General features: G+C 41.9%; 1 protein-coding gene across 1 annotated transcript in view; it reads right to left on the bottom strand.

Moving 5' to 3' along the window:
- The window catches only part of slc25a21 (solute carrier family 25 member 21), a 544109-nt gene that overhangs the window by 47386 nt on the left and 475898 nt on the right, over positions 1-20825 (bottom strand). Inside the window, exons 6-8 of the mRNA XM_028821245.2 lie at positions 16962-17021; positions 11623-11730; positions 5459-5623 (exon numbers count right to left, since the gene is read on the bottom strand). Coding sequence (XP_028677078.1) covers positions 5459-5623; positions 11623-11730; positions 16962-17021 — 333 coding nt within the window. The remainder of the gene's footprint in view (positions 1-5458; positions 5624-11622; positions 11731-16961; positions 17022-20825) is intronic.

Here is a 20825-nt window from a genome sequence, read left to right on the forward strand (position 1 = left end):
ACTCAGTCTAATGTAGGGCGTCTTTAGTTTTGCTGGCAGTATCTTAATATTCCTATCCATATTACTAACCGAGAATAAACCGGATATGGACGCAGGGACACGGCGATGGGACCATGAGACGTACTGCGCAGGCGCGCGTCTCTCTGCAAGCGAAGTCGTATCCACCGCGAATGAAGGAGTCACGGCCCAAGAACGAAAGAGCTCAACTAACGTGAATGAGAAATGAAGCAACAACGTGCCCATAGCTACCACTAATGACACAACCACACACAAAAGAGGATTCTGCGCTGCACCCCAGAGTCAAATGTGAGAGGCTACGGAGGCCCCACAGGTCCACAAAGATAGAAAGGCACAGGCGTCACCGCCATATTGTGAGTGGCACTACTGCGGAGTGAAGTTAGGAATAATGTGCTGCTTGGGATTGTACAAACCGTTGAATGCTTTACACCAAATTCAAACACAATACAGCTCAACGATACAAACATGAGCCCACCTGGATAAGATCAATGAACGCAGGCGCCTACAATGCACGTCTGAAACTGCGGAAGCAAAGCAGGCATGGGTTCAAAACGAAAGACCACAACTGACGGAGATAAATAATCTCTTTCAAATCTATTTCGGGTTACCCAAGACCAGGGGTTGGCGAGCGAAGCCAGCAGGGGGCGGAGCCCCCTAGTTATTTACTAATTCCCATTAAATAGGAATTTTCCTGTTTGGGACTCTAGTCCTTCTCCATTTTTTTATTGTAACAATGCATTAAACTAAACAGGACAGTTAAACACCGTGGTCGAGGGAAAACACAGGGAATCCCAAAATATGTTTGGGTGCCAAATGGGTCATCCCGTTTATTACATGAAAACAGGAACACAATGATGCAAAACTACTGGAAACAATAGGCAAGGGTTAGTAGAGCAGGTTGCATGGCAGAGCTTCAACCTGCAGTCAGCTCTGGTCCAAGTGAGACGCCTCCTTCTGGGGGCAGTCGCCTTTTACAGGATTCCAACCAGGAAGGGGCGGAGTCAATCACCCACCTGGGGTATCTACTTGGAACTGTGGGTGAGAAAGGAGACGATGCTGCTAGTGACAGTTGACCCCTCATGTCCCAGAGTGGAAGTACATAGCTTCAACAAGCCTGGAAGGTGATCCCCCAACACACATACATGATAACATGGACACTTCATAATTAATTATAATACTTTAATTAAAAAGTTATTTTTTTTTTTTTTTTACTATTCATGTTTTGTTTAGATCTTTTATGCACATTTGGGGTTTTTATGCATGAGGAATCCAAAACTGTCACCAGTTTGTGAGCTTCATTTCAACTAAATTTCCAACACCATTTATTTTTGTTTATGAGTGCCACTACTTTTTGATTCCCATTGTTAAGGGATGTGGACTCTGAGGTCACAGCATTGACACAACAGATTAAAAGGTCAGTGCTGGCATCCCATCCAAGATTGCAGAGACAGACATGACCTTCGTTAGTGCTTTTCTCTTTTGGAGTGTTTCTGATTAATGATCTTTCGGCTCTGAAATTTCACTGCAATTCTTGACATATGTTTTGGTCCTGACGACAGGATTTTGATCCACCCGATTATGAATTTAGTTTTGTTTTGACATTTTTTCTTCTGGTTCAACTCCTGTTTAAAAATGGGTCTTAAATGAAGGGTTTCAATATATAAATGATCATTTTTTGCTAACCACATGCTCAGGTTGAGAGGTTACATTGAACACTCCTTTTTAGTAATTAATTGGTTGACGCTGATTACTGGCAGAAAAGAAAAGGACATTTTTTTCTTTGAACAGTAGACATGACAGACAGAACTGTTTGTTCAGATATCTTATTATAGCTCTTTCCAATATTCTGTGGCAAAAATGGCTGTAGTGCATAATGTGATGGACAGCACCCATGGGCTGGCACCCCGTGAAGGATGGGCGTTAGTCTACATTTCACGTTTTTTCCAAGAGGTTGGAAAATGTGAAGAGTGTGTTGGCATCCTGGTGGGCATGGATTACAGAAAGTTACCCAGCTGGGTTGCCAGTGCATTGGAAGGACAAGGGGAGACTATGGGACGTGACTATGGTCTCCCCCCGGTATGCTAGATGATAGCACCTCTGGGTCTCGGTATCCAAATGTACAATTATAGTGCTGTGAAACAGCCCTGTTGGGTTTCACAACTGCTGCCAGGGGGCACTATAAAGATTTGTGATCCCTGCTTTTGGGGAGTTACATTTGACCTGGAAGTACTTCCAACAGGCTGTGTCCTAGCACCAGACGTATTCCTGGGTTTAAGACAAAAGAAGTCACTCAACCTCATCTAGGCGAGTTAGCATCGGGTGGAAGACAAACTGTCTTAAGAGTTATCCTGTGGGCAGATGAAGTGATAGTTCACACATTATAATGGATGGATTAACAAGCCACCTCCTGGTCTGATGTTCAGCATCGTATCCTGCACACCAAAAACTGTCACTCCGTGAGTTTGTGCGTGAATGTGGTCTATGGTGAAGTGATTCTCTGTCCAGGTCTGGTTCTCACCTAGCATCTTTAATATTTAAGAATGTGTGGCCCACCAGGCTGGCAACGCAAGCTGAACCCGACACAGTTACATGTGGGACAAGAGTTCACGGCACACAAGTTTTATTTTTCTTTTTCCCTTGTGGGAAACACCTTCCCCATTCCCCACAAGTATAACACAGTCCCGGCACAAGTACTGCACAAACAATTAATCCCTTCCTTTACTCTTTTCCTTCTCCTCCTTCACTCCTCGGGTCAAGCTTCGTCGCTCCTCCTCCCGAATCTAGCTCTCCGAGTAGTGGCTGCTGGCTCCTTTTATAACGCACCCGGAAGTGCTCCAGGTGCTTGATTACTCGTTTTCGGCAGCACTTTCGAGTGTGGCGGAAGAACTGCCCATAAGGGCTCAGCAGCTCCTGCTGCAGTGTGACGATGTGGGTTCTGCTCCACGCTCCTATCTTCCTTATGGGAGCCCTTGAACCTGACACCGTCGGTAATGTCACCGATGAGCTAGGCAGTGAGGCACAACAAATGGAGCAAGGGGATGGTGTAAACAAGTGCCAAAACAACAACAACAAAACAACTGTTCAAAATAAATGAGTGCAGTACTTTTTAAAAATCTTCCTTAAATAAATAATCCAGTAAAAACAGGTGAAAGGTGGAGGTTAAAATCCAATTGAAAAACTCTTTAAAAAACAACAAAGTTAAAACAACGGCTAGAAGCAGTCTCTTTAAAAACAAAGCCTGGTGTCTTCTTTTTACCTGGCGGTTCCCCTGCTTTTCCCATTGGGGTTCGCAACAGGAGAGTCACTCCACCTGCAGTTGACCTTCTTTCCACTTGGCTGATCTGGAGGCTTCCCGATCCCTGGCTTCAGTTCCGCTCTCTCCAGACCAAGACTTGGCTTCCCCCAACGGCCAGGATGCTCATATTGGGGAATCCACTTTCCAAGCCTCCCGACTCCAGCTGTCTTCCATCCTTCTTCTGGTCACTCCCGCTCTTCACAATGCTCAGTGGGAGCGACCACTACCAATTGCCCAAGGTGTTGGCCAAACAACCCGCTAGGGCTCACTGTCCAGCTGCCTGCGAGCGCTCGCTTGCTCGCTCGCTCTCTCTCTCTCTCTCTCTCTCTCACACACACACCAGCTTTCTCCTCACTGCTTCTTGCCTTTTTCCTCACTCCTGCAACCTCTGTTTCTTTCTTTTTCTTCCTTCCTAGCCGCCTCGTGCTTCTATTTATTACGGGGACGTGGATCAGCTGTGGCAATCTGCAGCTCCCGGGAACAATTACGGATGCAGATGGCTCCTCACCTGTGCACTTAAGCGAGGTTCGCTCACATCACGAATTCCCCAGGAACCGCTCGGCCACACACACACACCACGCCCCCTCACTAAGCCGCGAGTGCGGTGATTATTTATTTTAAAAACTAGCCCTTTTGACAAGAGTTGTGGACCCGCTATACCACATGCAGCACCCCCTGGAGGTGCCTGTGGATCCCAACAGGGCTGCACCACACTCAACTCCCATGTAGCCCTGCAGGAGTCTGAGGGACCGCTGAAAGCCAGGGGGGTTGCCTCCCCCACACTATGCAACTCTTCAATTCCACCCGGGGGGGTAAACGTTAACATTATTCAAAGTTATTGTCTGTCTGTATACCTGCATTGTTATCACTCTTTAATTTAATATTGTTTTTTATTAGTATGCTGCTGCAGGAGTATGTGAATTTCCCCTTGGGATTAATAAAGTATGTATGTATGTATGTATGTATCTATCTAGCGTCCCAGCGGAGGTAACGCTCTGGCCATGCTTGCTTCCCTGGTCATCCCAGTGTGGAGGCGTATGTATGTATGTATCTATTATATAATGCCTTATCTATCTATCTATCTATCTATCTATCTATCTATCTATCTATCTATCTATCTATCTATCTATCTATCTATCTATCTATCTATCTATCTATCTATCTATCTATCTATCTATCGTCCCGGCAGAGGTAACACTCTGGCTTTGCTTGCTCCCCCGATCCTCCCAGTGTGGAGGCGTATGTATGTATGTATGTATGTATGTATGTATGTATGTATGTATGTATGTATGTATGTATGTATGTATCTATTATATAATGCCTTATCTATCTATCTATCGTCCCGGCGGAGGTAACGCTCTGGCCATGCTTGCTCCCCCGGTCCTCCCAATGTGGAGGCGTCCCAGCCGGGCAAGAGCCCCGGCCACACGCTACAAATGTAATAACAAAATCCTAAGCACTGATTCAGTTCAATGCAGTGAACATCAAGTCTTCAAGTTTTCCCCACATTTCATTTCCTAGGGAGAGAATTTCATTATATTACAAAACAAAACTTGTTCTCTGTGACATATTGAGTGCTGGTTTGTTATGAAAGTTTGCTTTCAGAAGCAGAAGGCTTTTATATTTTGTTTATCGGAATAAATATCTTCAGTTTCCAGTCTGAACCAAAACAGCGGTGCTCAAGCACTCATTCATTCCCCAAACTTGCCTAGTCTAACATAAGATCATGTGGAGGTAGAGGCTAGGCTGCTGCTTTGGACCTCAGCCAGGACAGGTGTAGACAGGATCAGGTCTTACACTTGGTAATTTGTGAATGACAACAAATGAAATCAATTTTAGATTTTATTTTTTAATCTGTCTAGGAATCGTTCTAAAAATCTACAGGATCAAAAAGAGGGTCTTATGCTAACTTTACATCAGCAGCATCTAGTGTTTCAACTGAGCAAACAGGCAGTTGCGGATGATAAATGTCTTTCCCTGTTGTCTCTGTAAATTGCTTTTGAGACCATTATTTGGAAGGAAAGGATTTTATGGACAAATGAGAACAACCTTTAACTACTGAGGCCAACTAAGCTGTTATCTTTAGCTTTGACACCACACCATTACGGCCTGGAAACACATTTAGAGGTAAACAGGATAAGTTACCTGATAGACGGGAAAGATGTTCTTGACATTGAAGTAGAAGCCAAAGTAAATCATGTTAAACACACCGTGACGACCCAGGGTGGAAGTCAAGCCCTTGTTGAGTCCCTGCAGTCCGAAGCCATTGGCTTGAACAATTTGTCGCGCCTGGTTAAAAGTGGAGGGTTGCTACAAAAGACAAAAAAAATAAATAACAAAAAGAGATTCAATATGGCATCCTACCCCAGCTTAACGCACCATGTACAGCAAATTCACTGATGAAGGCTGGAAGAGGTGGGTCATAAGATGGAAAGTTGTGTCCCAATACAATGTCAATAAGGTAACTTGTCTCTTGTCATTGTTTATGTGTTTTTCTGGTTTTATTCCTTTTAAGTTGAATAGACAAAGTCTGTCTCAGAGATCCTGGGTCAAGTCCCAACTTTGTGACGACCTGTTTGGAATTTGCATGTTCTTCTTGAGTCTGTGTGAGTTTTTTTCCAGGTATTCTGGTTTCCCTACTATATCCCAAAGATGTGTATGTTCTGTCATTTGGTACAGTGTAAATGTGTGGGTGACGATGCTCTACAATGGACTAGCAACTGTCCAGGGTTGGTTCTCTGCCACAATAGGCACCAAATGGATACTTGAATTGTTGGATGGAATGAAGTCTGAGGGTTTTATTTTACATTCACTGCGCAAATTATTAGGACTACTATACTAACACTGGGTAGGGACTCCTTTGGCTCTCAAAACAGCCTCAGTTATTTGTAAGGATTTGAGATTCTGGTCCATGTTGACATAATTGCATCAAGCAATTTCTACATACCACATAGAATAGAATAGAATAGAATAGAATGTGTTTTATTGTCACTATACACGTGTACAATGAGATTAAAAGCAGCTCCTCCAGTGCAAACATATATGTAAAACACAACAAATAAAAAAACAAATGGTGCAAAAAGTTGCAAAAAAAAGTTCTGCGACACTATATACATATGGAAAGAATAAATAACTATTGCACTATTGGGTTATTGCACATCTATCTATTATAAAAAGAAATCCTGTCCTGGAAAGCAAAACGTGATCTTCTCGGAAGACATTTTAAAGACCCGCGAGACCAAAGACACGCCCTGCTTACAATCTATTAAATAGGACAATAGGCAGCAAAACATTCAGTCTTGTGAAGGATTTGAGCAGACACAGATCCAGGGCTCTCAGCGCATATAAAGCGTATAAGGACAATACATTATACATGAAATGTCGACATCTAAGCGAAGAAGAGAGCAGCACGGAGAAAAGAGACTCAAATGCGTTGGACAGAAAAAAGAGCAAAAAAGAATAATCGAGGTGCACATTCAGAAAATAAGGAAAGTAATTATCAGCCCGGAACAAGTGGAATTGAAAAAAAAACATGTCCAATCCGGCTCAGAATTAAAAGACAAAGAGTAAAAGACAAAGTAGAACTTCATAAAGACGTTTACAGACATTGACGCTAAACACATGCAGAGCAGGTTAGAGACTATGAAACCAGGGAAATTAGAAAGGCTCAAAAAAAAACATTGGGGCTATACACATGTGGAGAAAGTTAAAGGATATGAAAGTAGGAAAATTAGAAAATATAAAAAAAGAAAGTAAAGATCACAGTAGCGCAAACAAACTGCCTCGTTTAACTATGCACCAGTCTAACTTTGGTTTTGCACAATAATTACTACACTATTGCACCTTAACACTTAATTCTACTTCATTCACATAATTTTACTTATTTATTATGTTCTACTATACTGTTATCTTTCAATCTATAACTTTTTGTTAATCTAACTGGTATTCTTCTAACTTTGCACAGTTTCTGATAAGCGGATCAGGATGCATTTCACTGCGTGTTGTCCTGTATAACTATGCATGTGACAAATAAAGAATCTTCAAAAACAGAGTTTACCGCACATGCATTTATTGGTTACTTTGTTAATGTATATATATTTATCTGTCTGCTTATTTAAAAAGCTAAATTTACCCCAGGAGTCAAAAACATTCTGTCTAGCCCTTGTACAAAAACCTAGAGAAAAGCTGGGGTATCACCTTGGTAACCCCATGTACTTTTGGAACTGTACAGACAGGAGTCCAATGCAGAACTTTACTTACTTTTTTATTTTGTAAAAAAAAATTATTAACTGCTGATGATGTTGATCGTTTTGTCTGTGCTGAAATTCCAAACAGAGAAACCTATCCTGACCTCATTAAAAAGATTCAGCATATTGGGACTCGCAAGATTACAAAAATTGTTTTTACAAAAGTTTTGAAATAAAAGTGAAACTAATGAAATAGCAACAATTCAAAGAAAAAAAAAATCTTAAAAGTGTGTATCCAGAAAACCAAATTCGGGGGTTGGCGAGCGAAGCCCCCTAGTTATTTAAATATTGGAAAGAATAAATAACTATTGCTCTGAGGTGGCTCTGAGGCTAGGGCTCTGCACTGGCAATCAGAAGGTTGCCGGTTCGAGTCCCGTAAATGCCAATAGGGACTCTGCTCTGTTGGGTCCTTGAGCAAGGCCCTTAACCTGCGATTGCTGAGCGCATTGAGTAGTGAGAAAAGCGCTATATAAATGCAAAGAAGTATTATTCGGTTATTGCACATTATTTAAATATTGGAAAGAGTAAATAACTATTGCACTATTAGGTTATTGCACATTATTTAAATATTGCACAATAATAATGATCATGTGCAGTGAGTAGTGGATGTTGGACCCTGAGAGTAATGATATTGTACAGTATATAGATATTGCACAGTTATTATCAGTACCATTTAGATATTGGATATTGCACAGTTGACAGATAGAAGGAAGTCCAGGGGTTGGGGGGTTAGACTGTGTAGTCAGTGCATGTGTGAGTTTAGAATGGTTATGGATTTTGGGAAAAAACTGTTCTTGAGTGTGTTTGTCCTTGTTGTGATGCACCTGTAGCACCTCCCTGAGGGCAACAGGTCAAACAGATCAGAACCAGGGTGGGAGCTGTCCTTGATGATGTTGTTTGCTCTGCTGAGGCAGCAGGAGGTGTAAATGTCCATCAGGGAGGGGAGAGGGCAGCCGATGATCTTCTGTGCTGCCTTTACTATTCTCTGAAGCCTCTCCCTGTCTGCCATGGTGCAGCCACCGTACCATACTGTGATACAGTACATCAGCAGGCTCTCGATGGATGAGCTGTAGAAGGTCAGTAGCAGGTTGGAGTTCAAGTTGTGCTTTCTGAGGACCCTCAGGAAGTGTAACCGCTGCTGAGCCTTCTTGATGACTGCTGTGATGTTCACACATCCACAAGGTGTTCCATTGGATTCAGATCCAGTGATTGGGAAGGTCACTGAAGAACACTGAACTCATTGTCAAGAGGTGAAAACAGTTGGAGGTGACTTTTGCTTTGTGACATTGTTGCATTATTATGCTGGAAGTAGCCATTAGAAGATGGGTAGATTGTGGTCATGAAGGGATGCACATGGTCAGCAACAATAATCAAATATTGTTGGCTGTGATGATTGATTAGTATTAATTGGACCTAAGCATGCCAAGAAAACATTCCATTTATATCACCACCGCCAGCCTGAAACATTGACACAAGGCGGGTTGGGTGAATGGATTCATACTGCAGGCACCAAATTCTGAGACTACCAACTGTGCAAATCAGCAGAAATTGAGATTCTTCAGACCAGGCTATGTTTTTCTAATCTTCCCCAGTTTGGCTTTGGTGAGCCCGTGCCCACTGTAGCCTCAACTTCCTGTTCTTGGCCATGAGTAGTGAAGCCCAAAATGGTCTTCTGTTGTTGTAGCCTATCTGCTTCAAGTTTCAAAATGTAGTACATTCCAAGATACTTTAATTCTCACCACAGTTGTATAGAGTGGTTATCTAAATTACCAGTAGATCTTTTAGTTTTCATACCATTCTATGTAAGCTGTAATGACTGTTGTGTGTGAAAATCACAGGAGATTAGCAGTTACAGAAATACTCAAACCAGCCTGACTGGGACCAACAATCATACCACAGTCTAAGTCACAATTTTCCCCCATTGATGTGAACATTATCTGAAACTCTTGACCTGTAGGTGCAGGATTTTATGCATTGCACTGCTGACACATGATTGGATGACTAGATATTTGCATAGATAAGCAGTACTACTGGAGTTCCTAATAATTTATTCAGTGAACGTGTAAGTGTCTCAGATTTCATTGCTCCATTTGTCCATTAGTTGAAATTGGGTAAAGGAACCTGTCTTGACAGCCTCAGGCACATGGCAGATAACAGCCATTCAGTCCATCACAGAACAAACTCATATAATGCTGAGCCAACTTAGAAACACCAACCAACCCGACTGCATGTCTTTAGATTATGAGAAGAACTCCATGCAAGCCCCTCGCTGAGGAGACCCCGACCAGAAATGTACCCAGAGCTTAAGGATTTGGAGACCTGCTGTGAGGTTCAGATTTTTTTTAAATGATTGTCAAATTAAAAAAAAAAAAAGAGAGAAATAGTATTCACCAGAAAACAGTTTTAGTGACCAGGGTGCTTGGTTTCATCCATGATTTATATGATATTTTATTTTTTTGAAATTCCTAAATTTTAATAAGTTACAACGTGTCAATCTGCATGTCACACAATTTTATTATGTACCATGGCACACACTTGCTGATCTGATTTTGCTACAGAAATTCAGGAAAATATAGAATAAGAAATTTTAGATTAGATTAAACTTTATTAATCCCAAGGGGAAATTCACATGTGGCTCTGGTCGCTGACAACAATGGCACTGTTAGTCCACATTCACACAACTACATTTTAATTTAAAAATGGCCCCATGCACACAGGTGTTTTTATATCTATATCTCTCTCTCTATATATATGTATATATATACTGTATATAAAATCCAACATCTGTATGTATATCTGTCCGCTTTTCATGAGAGAACTACTTCACGGATTTAGATCGGGCTTTTTTCTATAATTTGCTTGAAAATTTCGGTTGATTTTGCGATTTCTCTCATTGCGCTAAGTATCATAGTTTGCTTGTGGAACCGAATTTATTCACGTGAATCTGAGAGATTGGCTGCGGGCCGAGGGTAGGGGGACGGGGCCCTCCTCACTCACGCGCCAGCCTCCATTCAAAGCGCTCTTCCTCTCGCCATGTGTTGGAGCGTACCTTGCCTCCACTTTTTGTTCAACAGACATCATCATCTACAGATTGTTAAGGAGTAACGATTGACATTTTTGAGAGAGATCAGAGCTACATGTGTTTTAAAGGGTAGCTGCTGATTCTCAGAGATATCACGGCCACATGCTTTTCTACCCCCACAGGTTGTCAAAGTGTGATAATACTGACTACCCACTATGGACAACAAGGGACGACATCCGTCTACCCCACCAAGGACTCTGAAAGGACTTTGACTGGCACTGCCATTTCCCTTTAGCAGAAGTGACCATACTTGGTGCAGAATATACAATGCATGTACATGTGCAATTCAAGATATATGGTAAATATTCATTTTCATCTTTATTTATTTATTTACTTCTGAAAAATAAGAATGCCATTGTCTCAAAGAGGCCCTTTAACCTCTAAAACTCCCAATGCTATCCTTCATGTTCCTTTTGCCTACCATTCTGCATTTCTGTAGTATTTTGCAAATCCATGCATGATATTTTAAAAATGTTCTTGTGGAGAGACCCAAACCCAAAAAAATGTAAATATTTACAACAAGAACATTAATAGATGGAGCCTTTAAACCAATATTGTGCCAGCTTAAGGCAAATAAAGCTTATTTTTTACTATGAAATTATTAAGAGTGAGTTTTTATTTGCCCAGGTTCCTCATCAACAGCATATGTATGTTTTTATCATAGCCAGATGCAGTGAGGAGACAAAAAGAGACTGAAAGTGTCTTTACCCATAGGGGTAGTAGGGGCAGCATGACAGAGGTCACCAAGCAGGGCTTCCCTTGAGTTGTGCCCCCGCACTACTCATTCTTTTCTTCTTCTCTTTCAGTATGTCTTGAATAATAGCCGGAGAGAGCTGATGTTAGAGTAAGCTTAATAGTGTTGTAGTTGGTGAAGCTCAAAAATGCAGTGGGTCTGTTTGCAGAACTCCTTTCCATTATAAAACATTTGGCAGCCATCGTCAGTAGTTCTCTGGCACAGATGTTGCCATATGGACACTCACCTCAGCATATACATGTCGATTTGCCTGCAGACTGACTTTCACCACTTCAAAGGGGTTGACGACAATAGCTTCGGTCAGGCCAGCTCCCAGTCCTGCCACTGAAAGTGCCTGAAGAGAGCACAGATTGAAACATGAACAGAAAAACAGAAGAAAGTGATGATCTAACAGTTACTAAGATGTTGTCATTATTATTGCATAAGTAGAAATGCACATTATAAGAGGTTGCATTGATAAAGTGTGTTGCCGCACCCGCCACACAGCAAGCAACCTCAGAATCCCAAATTAGGACCCGAGTGTAGCCATGCAATGGGTGACATCCCAGCACCACACTAGTTCAATTGGAATGGACATTATAAGAGTAAATTAAATTGAAATTGGCACTAGTGAGATACTGTGACGAATCTGAAGCTCTTCACAATTCAGCTCTTAAAAGAGAGCAAAGTAAGAGGAAAGTAAAGGTTCCCATGAAAGCAAGTGGTGCCAATGTCACTATGTGAGGAGAAGACTGGTTAAATATATCATTTAATCATCATTAAATATATCCTGGCATCTCAGTCAGGAATTTATATCATCTGCAATTCCAGTATAAAGGAGAAAATATTTCAATGCTTTCAGATTTAGAAGTTGTCACAAACATGCATGAGTGAGTAGGTGGCATTCAAAGAGCTTGTGTGTTGTCGATAGTTCCACTCTGAGGTGAGAGGGGGGCGCTGGTAATCACGCCTTGTCCTTTATCATCCATAGATCAGAAGCTCAGAATGTCGAGGACATGTGAGGTCATTTCCTGTTCCACCTCTAAGACCCGCCTCTTCCTGTCCTGAAGACATAAAGCCCTCCACCTGCCATCATGGTGGTTGGCTCACTAGATAGACTCACGTCTGGGAAGATGCTCTCTTTTCAACTTGCTATCTACACATATTATTGAACCAATACAATTTAAGGGGTTCACCAGCTGCTGCCCTAACTCTTTTTTTTTTGACTTTATTCATTTTTCCAAACTATAGTAGGAATAAAATCTGAAAAAAGAAAAATCAACTGGTGAATACTTTCTGAAGGTACTGTATTTTTACATTAGGTGCACAGGCCAGTTTAGAAAATTGCACAGTGGAGACCGGACAACCAGCCTTGAAGGTTAAAGTCAAGCATTCTAACAACATAAAAATATGTTTAAAATATACAAATCATTTGCAAATTCTGAAAGTGATGAATTGTTTTGATTCAAGCTCAAATAGTTTTGGGATAGCTGATTAAACTGTAATCAAGAGTGATGGTATATTTCTCTGTAAACCTTGATGGCGAAAGAAAAGCAGTTTGACTGCAATTGTGAGTATGGGCAGTTAAATGGCTGGAAAGATTGAGAGACAACTATATGACAAGTGAGGTACAGTCAAAAATTAAAGTAAATTTTGCATACTGGATAGCAAAAACAAGAACTGTTACTATGCAAATGGATAGCAGTTCTTAAGAAACAATTATGGCTGTCACACCTATCTGTCAGTTTAGTGTGTCATTCTCAAATAAGCTGCGCTGCTTCATTCGGGCAAACATGGGTCAGTTGAGACCAACAGGCATGTCCTTCTTAACAGACAGACGCTGTCGGTGAAAAACCAAAGTGGCAGAGGTTTAGAAAACACACATTAGGAGTAGGTAGCATTAAAAATGGAGAGGGTGAAATGGTTCAGTGAACTTTCATTAATTGGACAAAGGTCAAAACTTCAGCAGCATTAGCAAAATCCCAATGAATTTGGGGAACTGTCAAAACTTGAACAGGATGGTAATATTCCAGGGAATTCATTTTTATTATGGAGGGCTCTGAATTGCCTTGTTCTTGAGAAAATGGTGTTAGAAAAATTGGTAAAAAGCTGGTTGCTTGTTTTTTGACATGGAGGTGCAATTGGATGGACTACTGCCCCAAAGCTCCAGTGCTCTGGATTCAATTACTAACCCAGTCACTGCTTGGGTGGAATCTGTACATTTTCCCCTTGAAATTCCACCTGCTTGAAAATCTCAAAGATGAGTGGTAGATTCATCTGCAAATTAATCCGGTATGAGTTAGCGTACAGTGGATTCAGAAAGTATTCAGACCCCTTTACTTTGTGCAAACCTTATTGTGTTGATAGATTTAATTTTAAATGGATAAACTGGCAATGTCTGTCCATCAATCTGCACTTGATAACCCATAATGACAAAGTGGAACCATGTTTTCAGAAAGGTTTGCAAGTTTAGTGAAAATCAAAAAGAGTAATATCTCGTTCATTTAAGTAGTCAGACCCTTAACTCAGAACTTTGTAGAAGCCCCTTTGGCAGCAATTCCAGATTTGAATCTTCTTGGTAAGTCTATACATGGTTTGCACTTCTGGGTTTGGGCAGCTGATCCCATTCTTCCTTACAGACTCCCTCAAGCTCCCTAGGATTGAATGGGAAGGGTTCTGTAAACTCAGGACCATCTTAACACATTGGCATGCTTGGCAGTTGCCCGGGGGCTCCATGAGCATAGGGGCCCCATTCTAATCTATGTATGTTGTGACTTGCTGAGAGGTTGTGTAGGTAGGGACCCCAGTGCACTGCTTTGCCCGGGGGGCCTATAGTGCTGTTAAGATGGCCCTGTGTAAACTGCCATCTTCAGGTCTCTCCAAAGATGTTCTATGGGGTTTAAGTCTGGGCTTTGGCTGGGCCATTCAAGGACACTCAGAGACTTGATGCTTTGTCTTGGCTGTATGCTTTAGGTCATTGTCGTACTGGAAAGTGAACTGTCACCCCAGTCTGAGGTGGCGTGCATTCTGGAACAAGATTTCTTTAAGGACCACTCTGTATTTGGCTGCATTCATACTTCTCTCAATTCAATCTAGTCTTTCTGTCGCTGCTGCTGAGGAGCATCCCCATATCATGATGCCACCACCCCTGCGCTTCACTGTAGGGATGGTCTTAGGTAGGTAATTAGAAGTGCCTTATCTTCACCAGACGTAGTGTATGGCATTCTACCTAAAGAGTTCAATTTTTCAATCAAACCAGAGAAATTTTTTTCTTCATGTTCTCAGAGCCCTTAAACCATCATATGCATTTCAGCTAAGAGAGGCTTCAGTCTAGCCACTCTACCATAGCCATCTGACTGATGGAGTGCTGCTGAGATTGCTATTCTTCAAATTGGTTCTTCCATCTTAGCAGAAGACTTCTGAAGCTCTGTTGGAGTGACCATTGGGTTCTTTGGTCACCTCCCCGACCAAGGTCCTTCTTACCTGTTTACTCAGTTTGGCCAGATGACCAACTCTAGGAAGAGTTGTGTTGGTTCCACATGTTTTCCATTTCATAATTATTGAGGACACAGTTGTCCTGGGAACACACAAAGCTTTAGAAATGGTTTGATCCCCTTGACCTGTTCTGTGTTTCACCTCAGTTTCTTTGTGGAGGTCCACAGAGAGTTCTTTGTAACTTCATGGTATCATTTTTGTCCTGACACGTGATGTAAACTGTAGGACATTCTATACACAGGTACACATGTGCCTTTCTAATCGAAGTCCAGTCTATTCCGTTTGCCACAAGTGGACTCCAGTCAAGTTCTAGAAACATCTCAAGTAGAATTAAAGTAAACAGGATGGACCCGACCATAATTTTAAGTGCCACAGCAAAATGTCTGAATACTTATGGGAAGGACAGATTTTTCCATTTTTGCAAAGCTTTCTGAAAATGTTTTTATTTTTTCTGTTTATTAAATTATTGACTGTTGTTTGATAGGCAAAGATGGCAAATGTATCCATTAATGTAAAATCGATAACACAATAAAGTGTGCAGAAAGTGAAGGAGTCTGAATACTCTCTGAATCCACAGTAGATTTAAGAGCCGGGTGATGACGTGGTCTTCTATCCAAGATGCTTCCCAGTTTGGGCTCTGGCTCCACAATATCTGGAATTGAGAAATATTGGCTCAGAAGATGGAGGATGGAAGGGTACTTGCTGGTGGGTATTATGGATGTGAAGTGTCAGGTGTTACAGGAACACCCCAAGGAACCTGATTTCACCAACTGTGGGCACCTTCTATGTTTCTGTTTTGTTCATGAAGGATTCAGACAAGCTTGGCAGCTGAACTGATAAATGAAAATTGTGTGTGGTGCGGGGCAGCCTGCCAGAACTGGCAGTGATGCTGTACTGGGAGAGGTGGGCTCAAAAATGGATATTTACTCTGATATAATTAAACTGCCTATTAAAACCAAAACGCTTCTGTCTAAAAATAATATGAGAACAGAACTATCTATGAATCATTTGTGAGATATGGCCGGCCATTCATCCCGGCCAATACCCCCAGGCCGCCAGATGGAGCCCTCCTTGCAGCATAGAGGTGCCCCAAATGCCAGCAGGGAATTATGGACAGTGGACTTTTAATGCACAGCCCTGCTGTATACCATGGGGGCCGCCAGGAGTCGCTGCAGGGAGGCCCAGGGACTGTTATTTGCCCTATAACCCAGAAGTGTGTCTTAGTCACAGCGACAGAGGGAATGATGTACTTCCGGGATAAAGAGGAAAAATTTTTACCTGACCTGGAAGTGCTGGATAATCACATGGACTGAGGGCTCAGAAGCACTTCCGGGTCATGGACTATAAAGGACTCTGGGAAATCCCAGACAGACGAGCTAAGTTGCGAGGCAGGGTGACTAAGCGTCTGGGAGTGGAGGTGTGTTATTTGATTATTGTGGTTGTTTATGAGTATTGTGGAGTGGAGGTGCTTGGTGCACATTATTGTACAAATAAATATTATATTTGGACTTTTATCTGGTGTCTGGTATATTGTCCGAAGGTTCAAGGGAGCAATAGCGGCCCCAATCTGTTACACATTTTAACCCAGAACAATGTCACAAAGTTTAAAGTTCTGTACTTTTGCGCAGCTCTCTAAATAGGGATTTTGGTGCCGGTGTTTGTGTAACTGGGATCTAACTGGCATAACTCATTTTAGACATCAAATAATGCCACATTAAAGGGAAGGTTGTCACATTTAAGTCATGATGAGAATTAAGTTACAGAAGACATTAACGTCACTTGTCACCCACGCTTGACTTTTTATATGGGCTCTAGTCAAGGAGCCATAAAAGCAGTAGGAGCCCCCATACTGGGGCAAAGGATGAGATTTCTGCTGCCAGGTTTTCCTTTGACTGTGGGCTGAAGATAAACAAAACGGCAGTGGTTAAATCTCTTAGACTAACTACCGAGACATCCAAGAAGCCATAATTCCTTTGATTTTTCTCTTGACAGATGACACGATGGCCAGAGTGACTGCACCTCCTTTGGTGATTGTTTGCAAAGCAGAGCACAATGAGAAAAACAGAATCATCAATGGTATCACTCACTTACCAAACCCGGGGATAAAGAGGTGAAACCCAATATCTTCTTATACTGCTCAAAGGTGAAGAACTAGAAGAGGAAACCAAAATGAATGAGCTGTCAAAGGCAGGAAGAGTGCTCACCTTCCTAAAGTTTACCTACGCCCTTAGCAAACAGGCTGCTGGGACTCCTAATTAAAGATGACTTTTAGGATAAGTGACACTAAATGAAAAAAAAAAGATGCTTTCAGCTTATCTGGCGGGTGAGGGTAGGGGGGCAAGGACTAAGAGATAAGGTGGATCAACAAGTGCTTTTTAGGAGGACAATAAAGATCATTCAGCAGGAACTAAGATTTAGAGGAGCAGTTTGCTCTCAGCTTAATAAAAGAGCTGGGAAAAGTCATTATAGGGAAGGAGGGAAGGTAGATGCTTGAAGGGCACCAGGGTATGTCTGAGCAGTCTGTGCCAAGAGGACTTTGGCTATCATTCTTTTATGCTTCTGCTCAATATCTTAACCTGTTTACCCAGCACCACCATCCAGGACTCCAAAAATAGAGAAACCATAGCTGAAAGGTGTAGAAGAAAAATAACTGAGGACATTCAAACTCCATACAGTCAACAATCTGAAATGTAAGCATCCGTTTCATATACTAGCCTGGCATGGAAGGTCCCGAAGCTAAAAACTCACAGTTTCTAGTTTACTTCATGATTTTGACTCACTTTGGGATCTGAGTGAGTCCCTTGGCAAGCCTGCCTGTCCACTGCATGTGCAGTAAACATAGTGGTCACCTCTGCAATGAACAAATACAGTATAAACATCCACACCACCTGCACTTCAGAACAGGTCATCCACCTGAAGCTCAGCATGTTCAGGCCCGGCCAGCACTCAGATGGGAGACCAACCAGGAAAAGCTTGGGTTGCTGCTGGAAGAGGTGTTGGTGAGGCCAGCAAGGGGTGCTTACCCTGTGGTCTGAATGTGGATTCCAATGCCCCAGAGCAGTAATGGGGACACAGTGCCGAAAAGTCACTCCATCCTTCCGATAAGATGTAAAACCAAGGTTCTTAGTCTCTCTGGTCATAAAAGATCCCTGGGCATCCTTTGTAAAGAACAGGGTGTATTGCAATGTACTGGCTAAATTGCTCACCATGGCCTAGTCGTTTTGCCCCATAATCATCCCCTGTCTCTAATTGGCTATTTCTCACCCCTTCACCACATAACAGGTAATGTATAGTGAGCACACTGGCACAAAAATGGCTACCATTGCATGGATGATACACATTAGTGGTGGTTGGAGTGTCTCCCTCTGTTATACTATGTGTTTTTATTAAGTTTAATGTCACTGTTCTCTGTGCCCACTGTTATAGACTCATTCATACAGGCAGACCAAGTATGGTACAGAGGGGCACCGTATCTTCATTTAGAATTGCCGAGCCAAGCACAGGACTAGACAGCCACAGACAACTGGACAATTGAATAGTCAACCTAAAGACAGACCAGTATATTTCTGTCTTCTGTCAGTACACCATCTTATTTCCTTGTTGGGAGTATAAGAACTGTATGTAGGCATTGTGCTATTCCTGTATTTTTTGAAGGTGGGGTTGGAATCCTTCCTGCCCTTGTTTGGAACCAGAGAAACGCACCCTGCACATGGAACAACCAAAATAAAAGGATGGACCAACGACCAACACTTTGAAGCTTCCGGGCAGAAGAGTATGTCTTCCGTCCGAGGCCGAGCAGAAGATTATGTCTTCTGTCTGGCTAAAATCCTTTCAGCGTGGCAACGAAAGATGACGGTCTACACAGATCAAGAGTCCCACGGCTTGATATGTCTGTCATAAGCTTCCTGTTTGTAATGCCGCGTGAAACCGTCAATAAAGAGCTAGAATTATCCTAACTTGTCGTGTAAGCTTGTAACCGTCATTTTGCATGTTGTGTGGGATAATACCTTTTTAATTTATAATAATTTATAATTCAGGTTAATTAAAACGCCACAATATAAAAGAACACATTTCCAGAGAGCTAATGCCTCTTAAGGAAACACCCTCTCTATGTAAATCACTTTGAATAGTGAGAAAAATGCTACATAAATGTAAAGAATTATTTTTATTTTTTTAATTCTTAAAACTGAAGCAAAAAAAGATGATGTGATTAGCTTGGATTTGCATGAAGTGAGTGAACCAACAGCTCCTTGAGTTACAGTCTGAAAATTTTATCAATAGAAGGCCACAGTGCAAACAAACAGACATGAACAGCATCCCAGAAATAAGAGGCAGGGACTGAAGCAGAATGCAAGAGGTATAGAGTCCATGGCATTAGTCAGATAGCTAATTACCATGTAGTCTCAAATATTCAAATTTTAGTGTCTATCCTAAACCTTATTGTGCTAGAATAAAATGTAAGCAAGAAAGAAAACAGGAGGAACTTTAATAATTATTTCTGGTTAGTGCTTACACAAGCATTATCTCTAACATGGGTATTATTACCTCAAATCATTGGATTGAAAGGAGAACCTGGAAACACCAAATCTAACCTAGCCAAACCTAACTTAAAGCTAACCTAACTAACCTTACATAATATAACATAACATCGATCCATCCATTATCCAACCCGCTATATCCTAACTACAGGGTCATGGGGGTCTGCTGGAGCCAATCCCAGCCAACACAGGGCACAAGGCAGGAAACAAACCCTGGGCAGGGCACCAGCCCACCGCAGGGCGCGCACACACACACACACACATACTAGGGACAATTTAGTATCACCAATGCACCTAACCTGCATGTCTTTGGACTGTGGGAGGAAACCGGAGCACCTGGAGGAAATCCACGCAGACACGGGGAGAACATGCAAACTCCATGCAGGGAGGACCTGGGAAGCAAACCCAGGTCTTCTAACTGCAAGGCAGCAGCGCTACCACTGCGTCACCGTGCCGCCCATAACATAACATAACATAACATAACATAACATAACATAACATAACATAACATAACATAACATAACATAACATAACAATGCAACTGAAGCACAAAAAGATGATGTGATTAGCCTGGATTTGCATGAGGTGAGTGAACCAGCAGCTCCATGGGTTACAGTCTGAAAAGTTAATTAATAGAAGGCCACGGTGCAAACAACAAACAGACATGAACAACGTTCCAGAAATAAGATGCAGGTACTGAAGCAGAATGCAAGAGGTATAGAGTCTATGACATTAGCCACATAGCTAATTACCATGTAGTCTCAAATATTCAAATTTTAGTGTCTATCCTAAACCTTATTGTGCTAGAATAAAACGTAAGCAAGAAAGAATACAGGAGGAACTTTAATAATTATTTCTGGTTAGTGCTTACATGAGCATTATCTCTAACATGGGTATTATTATCTGAAATCATTGGATTGAAAGGAGAACCTGGAAACACCTAACCTAACCTAACCCTAACCTAACTAACCTTACATAACATAACATAACATAACATAACATAACATAACATAACATAACATAACATAATGTAATGCAACAGAACGTAATATTCTTATTCTAGCAGTATCACACACGAGGCTGGAAGAGGCTCTGAGAAAGCACCAGCCCACTGCAGGGTTCAAACATCCATCCATCCATTTTCCAACCTGCTGAATCCGAACACAGGGTCAGGGGGTCTGTTGGAGCCAATCCCAGCCAACACAGGGCACAAGGCAGGAACCAATCCCAGGCAGGGTGCCAACCCACCGCAGGACACACACAAACACATCCACACACCAAGCACACACTAGGGCCAATTTAGAATCGCCAATCCACCTAAACTGCATGTCTTTGGACTGTGGGAGGAAAAGGGTTCAAACACCTTACCAAAAATCACCCAAGGTTAAATTATAATTATCAGTTGATGTAACATTCA

The sequence above is a fragment of the Erpetoichthys calabaricus genome, chromosome 16, assembly GCF_900747795.2.
Source record: "Erpetoichthys calabaricus chromosome 16, fErpCal1.3, whole genome shotgun sequence".
Taxonomy (NCBI): domain Eukaryota; kingdom Metazoa; phylum Chordata; class Cladistia; order Polypteriformes; family Polypteridae; genus Erpetoichthys; species Erpetoichthys calabaricus.